General features: G+C 40.6%; 1 protein-coding gene across 1 annotated transcript; it reads left to right on the top strand.

The window, feature by feature from the left end:
• Positions 1 to 2,233: 2,233 nt before the first annotated feature.
• Positions 2,234 to 2,752, top strand: CETN1 (centrin 1). The gene has a single exon (XM_059410030.1). The coding sequence runs from the start codon at positions 2,234 to 2,236 to the stop codon at positions 2,750 to 2,752; it is 519 nt and encodes a 172-aa protein (XP_059266013.1).
• The last annotated feature ends 4,521 nt before the right edge of the window (positions 2,753 to 7,273 follow it).

Here is a 7,273-nt window from a genome sequence, read left to right as displayed (position 1 = left end):
GGGGAAATGATGCAAGGATTTAATGAGCCCAAATGCAAGGAGCAAGTGCCATGCTGGGCACACAATCCATGTAAAATTACCTTCCCTTTTTAAATCAGATTACAGATTATGAACATAAAGTAACTCTGCAGCAACAGCTGACTCTGGCTGAGGGCACTGTTTTCTATGAAGGGTGCTCTTGGTGGCCCCTAGTTGTGACTGCTGATTACACACATCTGGAAACTATGACAACCGCTTTGCTTTGAGCTCAGCTTGGCCCAAATGTAGCTCTATATAAGGCAGCTTCTATCCTTCAGTTTTTCCCAACACATCATAGCTTGCCTTGAATTTGGGCAGAGGAGTGGGTGTCAAAAGAAATGCACAATGTCTAGGAAAAATTCAGATTCAACTAACAATTACCCAGCCCTGTTTAGTTCCCACTAGGGAACCATTCCTGGAGTAGCTCACAGAACATGCACAGGAGCCCTGTTAGGAAGCTATACTATTATGTCTACTTTGCAGATGTCTCAACTGAATCTGGGAGGTTAAGTCACTTTCTCAAGTCACAGAGATAACAAGGCATGGGGTTGGGGTAATATCCCAGGCTTTTTGACCTGGTTAATAAAGCAGGAGGATTTGCAGTGTTGAAAGATAGGCAATGGCAGTGTCTACTTGCCAAAGTCTACTTTGGGTTGACACTGTGACAAATGCTGGGAGGCAGGAGATGGGAGATGCCAGTGGTAAGTTTTCTTGACTTTTAGAAACCCTATACTAAGGCCTTCAGTCCATCATGTCACATATCAATTGGGGCAGGTAGTAAGATGTAGCTATTAAACAGATCATGTAAATAATATCTGATCACTAGTTAAAAAACAACAACACTTAATTTATAAAACACTCCCAGCATAATTTAATCTGGGAGTGGGGGTGGGGTTGGTCTTATCTGCACAATTTAGAACGATTTTAAAACCAATTGTAACTCCCATTCACTTATTCAACAAATATTTATTAATCTACCTACTAGGTGTCAAGCACTGTTCTAGATACTGGGGAAACAAAAACTCTTCAATAAAAGCTTTTGAAAGTGCCTTCTTGGTAACTGATCAAGTAATAATAAATTGAGATTTGGGGGAAAAGAATGCTAAAACATCAGATTTTTAAAAAAAAAAATTCCTTTATGGGCTTTTTTGAGGATTCTTTCCTTTGTTTCCACTTAAAAACCTCCCATTTTTCTCTTGCTTCTTTGTTCCCCAGAGGCAATTTTTAGTCCCAATATGTGCTGCACCATATGCTTCCATTTCCATGGCCAAAGCAGGACAACGGTGGGGGGGGGGGCGGTTCAGCACAGCCCCAACTAGATGATAAACAGTGATCATAATATGCTGCTAGAGTCTTTAAAAAATACCAGAAAGTAGTATTTCAACCCCCCTCCAAATGAAAAGCCTAGTGAATGAAATTAAGACTGTTACTCGAGTGTAACTACACTGAGTATATAATATTGAAACACTGAAAGTAAATCATACATTTGGATATTACATTTCATATTTCAGCATATGCTGAATAAGCCAGTGAAGTTTTATTATTGTTGGGGGTAATGTCAGGAGAGAAATTTCTACAAATTTTATATATAAAATTTTTCCATTTTTTTGTTTTTTCCATTTTTCTGTTTTCCATTTATGTCAAGTTGAGCACATGCTGTGACTTAAGATTCTCCTTCTTCCCCGCATTTAATGCCCAGGGACAAGCTCCATCTTGATTATCCTAAATTTCGCCTTAGGTGACCTCAGACTAAGAGGGGGCTTTTAATTTTGTTTTGTTTTCTTAATTCCACGAAGGTTTTTGTTTGTTTGTTTGGTTTTGCTTGTTTGCTTGTTTTAATTTATATAGAAAAGGAGAGAAGAAGGACTTCCAAAAAACCCTATAAACATGGTCTTCTGGGTACTGGCAAATGGCCCGGATAGCACAGCAAGTTACAATGCATTATGGAAGACAACTGTGGCTGCAGTCACTTCTTGCCGGCCCATGTCTCAGCTCATGGAAACTGGACGACAATCGAGGGAACGGCGGGTTAGAACGTAGTAAGATGCCGCAGAACTTGCCGCCTTACTGACCTGCAACTCGCTGGGAGACCGTGAGGGAAAGCTTTGGGAATGCATGGGGAGAGGCCCCGCGCCTGCGCTCCAGGGAGGGGTCACCCCTGCGCAAGCGCAGTGACTGCAGTGGCGCCGTTAAAGGTAACAACCGCCGAAAGAAGATGGCTTCCAGCTACAAGAAGTCAAACGTGGCCTCTACCAGCCAGAAAAGAAAGGTGGGTCCTAAGCCTGAACTCACGGAAGATCAGAAGCAAGAAGTTCGCGAAGCATTTGACCTCTTCGATGCCGACGGAAGTGGGACCATCGACGTGAAGGAGCTGAAGGTGGCCATGAGAGCGCTGGGCTTTGAACCCAGGAAGGAAGAGATGAAGAAGATGATCTCCGAAGTAGACAAAGAAGGCACAGGGAAAATCAGCTTCAATGACTTTTTGGCCGTGATGACTCAGAAGATGGCCGAGAAAGACACCAAAGAAGAAATCCTGAAGGCTTTCAGGCTCTTTGATGATGATGAAACTGGGAAGATCTCCTTCAAAAACCTAAAGCGCGTGGCCAACGAGTTAGGGGAAAACCTCACCGACGAGGAGCTGCAGGAAATGATAGACGAAGCCGATCGGGATGGAGATGGCGAAGTGAACGAGGAAGAATTTCTTCGGATCATGAAAAAGACCAGCTTGTATTAAAGTCACTTTCTTCTGCAAGCATGTGTAGAGAAGTCCAATGGCATGCTGGGTTTTCTGATTCGGTTTTGTAGGACCTCGAGTTAGAGGACAGCGTTATCCTCTTACCCCCAATTTCTTTAAATACTTCTATTTCCAAATCTCTGGCTCAATTATAGAATTTTAAAGAAGTTTGTTAGTGTGAGTGTTTTGGTTTCTAATTCTCGCAATCAGACCTGGAGTACTTTAGGTTGAATAAAAAGCCCAGAGGCTTCAGTCCCCTGGCTCACCTTCTGCCCTGCTTTGGTGGACAGCCATTGAGCTGAAGGAAGGTAGGTTGGCTTCTTGCGACAAAGAGCCATGCGATTCCCTTGTTACTTCTTTGGTGGCCTTATATTAATCTTGCTTCACATTCTATTCCTTGAATTCGAGCCATTCTTTTAGCATGATGAGGTGGAATTGGCCAGCATGTCATTCTAGCCATTACTTTTCATTTAACTGAATATTGGTTTGAAGAAGAATGGTGCAGCCACTTACTAGGCTCAGGAAAGGTGCTCTCCTAAAGAATAAGCTTGCAGTTGGGTGTTGGTAAATTATGCAGTTTTGTCTATTCTTTGACTTCCTCACATACAAATGACTCTTCCTTTGTGTATAAATTATCTACTGTGTATTATCCAAGGCCAGATGTATATCAGAGCTATAAAATAAAATTTAATTTAATATTGGCCCAAGCGAAGCATCATTTGCATAAAAAGTTAACTAGTGATTTTGAGTAAATATCTTACAAATGTAAGATCTTCGTTTAGTAAAAATGGAATGTATTTTAAGCTACTTATCTGTCCTTGGAAAGATCAGTTAGCATTTTAGTTACACTGTATTATATCCTTCCCTTTATTACTGCTTTACATTACATGCCAGTGTCTACATGCTAATTCTTAGAACATCTTAGTTCTTGATTTGATTTTCCCCCTCTGGTGTATAGTTGATGCCAGAGCATTTGGCATGTAAGTGATTCTTTATTGTATAATCCCAGAACACTGTTTCACTACGGTGTGTGTATGTATTAATACTACTTGTTTTCTGTTCTAAACTAAGCCTTTCTTGTTTTGAAATAAGAAATCTAGCCCTTTTGAGTGTCTATAAACCTGAAATTAGAGAGAATTTAAATAATATGACTGTGAGAAAATAATATAATCTGCTAAGATACAACCTAGGTTAACGTTTTGATAATAGGCAACAAAACTATTAAATGGGCAAGGTATTTTGGTCACAACTGAATGTAAATTAAATCTTCATACAAAGTCCCATTAAGATAAATGTTGAAATTCTGGAAAATTTTTCACTTGCTTTGCCAGCAATTGTACCCTTCAGAGGGTGGTGGATATAATCAGGGAAACTACTACTCTGAGCTGAATTCTCATTAACGGGGACTAATTTGTCAAAGCAGTAGTACTAGCTGAAGTGATGGGTATGTGGACATTTGTTGTGAGAAAGAGTTTTGCTGAGGTTGCTGGCACAGGGCAGAGGAACTCATCAGGCTGCAAATGCTTACAGTTCAGGTTCAGGGTCTGGGTGTGGATTCAAGTTCAGTTATAGGGGATACAGGTGCAATTTGGGTCCACATCAATCTGAAGGGCCTGATCCAAAGGCAAGGGGAGGAGTATGGCGTTCTGGGAAGCAAGACTTCCTGGCATCGTGTTGACCAGAATCTTGGCCCAAGGATCTATATATGGATCAAGGTAGAAATACCAGAAACAAAGAAAGTTGGCAGAAACTAAGAAAAAGGGTCAGAGCCTCAGCCAACTGGCCTAGTTTCGGTCTCAGCTCCTGTCCCAGCAGAGGACAGAAGTGAAAACCAGGAACCTGGGCTGAAGCCCAGCAGTCAGGCTGCCCAAATGCGCTGGGGTCAACTGTGGAGGCTGTATGTAGCCCAGTACATAAAGGGTTGCCCTGAGGGCACAATCCCACACAAGGGAAGGGAGCTCCAGAATATTTCTGAATCCCATTTACTGCTAAGGAAGAACTTCACAATGAACTATTAGTCTTGCTTCTCAATTGACTCATACTTTAAAGGATGGAGGGTAAAGAGGAGAAAGGGGGATGATGAGAGCAGGACCAAACTGGCATTTGAATTTAAATTTTTTTTTTTAGATTTTTTTTTTTTTTTTTTTTTGACAGAGTGAGCACATAAGCAGGGAGGAGTGGCAGGCAGAGGGAGAGGGAGGAGCAAACTTCTCACTAAGCAGGGAGCCCTATGTGATGTGGGGACTAATCGTAGGACTCTGGGATCATGACCTGAGCTGAAGGCAGTTGCTTGACTGACAGAGCCACCCTTGAATTTGAATTTTAAGAGAAGTTAGTCATATATGTCTGGCTCAGTCTTACTCTTTACATGTGGCCTAGTCTTTACAAAAGTAAAACACAAGAAATTCAAAGAAAACTTACAGATACCTTTCTGCAGATGAGGAAACACAGTAGTAAAGCTTGGAAAGAACTAAAAAAAGTAATTTCCACTGGGCTATTACAAATGACCCCAACAAAGGAGCAGGAAGCAGACCAAAGAAATCTATATGAAGTGTGTCGAGACCTCATTGATAAGCCCTTGCTTTCTAATAACAAATGTAACATGAAAAGCATAGCTTAGAGCCAAGGATGAAAATATGACTGTATTAAGGTTGTAATAATATCAAGAAAGTGAGGCACCTGGGTGGCTCAGTTGGTTAAGCATCTGACTCTTGATTTTGGTTCGGGTGGTAATCTCTGGGCCCTAGGATCAAGTTTCACATCGGGCTCCTTGCTTACTGGGGAGTCTGCTTGAGAATTCTCTCTCCCTCTGCCTCGGACCCTCCCTACCCTCATTCTTTAAAAAACATATCAAGAGAGTGAATGCTCCAAATAAGCAGAGAACAGTAAAAGGTTTTTGTTGTTTTCCCTTAAAGACATCTTAGTTATGTTTAAGAAGATATTGGAAAGAATCACTGGTCACCGCACCTCCTTTCCTGTGGAGTGGGTCCCTTGGTCCAATGTAATATTATGTGGGATCCTGTGTCAGTGGAACAAACACCCAGATATGGTGTCAGCTGAAACTCTGTAAGAAAAGGCAAGCTCATGACCAAAGTATGTGTCTGGTCCAATCAAGATGAGTCCCTGGTCTTTCCAAAGTAGAAGGGATCCAGTTAAGCTACTTGACATTAAGAAGCCAACTGATCTCCTTGAGAGCAGTGCTGTTCTGCATTTGTCAGCAGCTATGCTGTTGGGCTTGTGCATAATTTCTGTCTCTGCCACAATGACTATTCCATTCTTGTGCCTGTTGTGCCAGCACTTGGGCAGTTTTGGAAGTTTCTAGTGACATATCTTCAGGCTTACTCATTCTTTCCTTGGCTACATCCAGTCTGTTAATGCACCCAGGAAAGGCATTCTTCATTTCTGTTTCAGTGTTTTCTATTTCTTATTTATTCATTTATTCATTTCTTTCTTTCTTTTTTCTTTTTTGGTTAAGTTGCTGCATTTATTTAGAAATGTGGATGAGGAGGGACCGTAGTTTTGTTTTTGTTTTTTAACATATAATGTATTGTGTCAGGGGTACAGGTCTGTGATTTTCTTTTCCAATTCTTTCCTAGAGTTTCCATTTCTCTGTCTACATACACAACAGTCCTTCATATTGTCCACTTTTTTTAAGAATCCTTAGAATGCCTATTATATAAATGATGATCAGCTCCTCTTGGTTGTTGGTGAGGATGAGTCTTTCTATAACACTGATGATTTTCTATCTTACCATTTGTTGAGAGAGGGATGTTGATGTTTCCAATTTTAATTGGGGATTTGTATATTTCTCCTTTCAGTTCTATTAGTATTTGCTTCACATATTTTCCATCTCTGTTGTTTGGTTACGCAGACATGTAGGATTGCTATGACTTCTTGGTGGAATGGCTCTTTTATTATTATTTAATATTTCTCTCAGTCTCTGGTAATTTTATTTGTTCTGAAGTCTAAGTTACCTGATACAAATATAGCTCTTCTGCTTCTTTTCATTAATGTCTTCATGATGTATCCCTTTTCATCCTTTTCACCTGTATCACCTTATTCCATATCACCCAGTATTCTTGGAGCCCCTACACATTCAATTATCACTTTCACTTTAAAAAAGAGGAAACTGAGACATGAAGAGATAATTTGTGCAAGTTTATATACCTAGTAAGAGGCAAAAGGAAGATTTGAACCCAGTCTGTCTGGCTCCTGAATCCAAACTCAAAACTTACAGATTCTACCATTCTAACTCTTTATTTAGTTTAATCAACGTCTCAGGACCTTTCCAGTCCAATGCAAGGTATGTCTTTTAAAGGTCATACACCTAATCAGTGGTGCTCCTGGGCTCAGAATAGTTTTGGAACCCCTATTTAGGAGACAATCTTAAAACATCCAGCATATTCTTTTCTTTTAAGATGTTATTTATTGGGGGAGGAGTCAAGATGGCGGAGAAGTAGCAAGCTGAGACTGCTTCAGCTAGCCGGAGATCAGCTAGATAGCTTATCTAAAGATTGCAAA

This window comes from Mustela nigripes, chromosome 8 (assembly GCF_022355385.1).
Source record: "Mustela nigripes isolate SB6536 chromosome 8, MUSNIG.SB6536, whole genome shotgun sequence".
Taxonomy (NCBI): domain Eukaryota; kingdom Metazoa; phylum Chordata; class Mammalia; order Carnivora; family Mustelidae; genus Mustela; species Mustela nigripes.
This window is presented reverse-complemented; position numbering and strand designations above follow the sequence as displayed.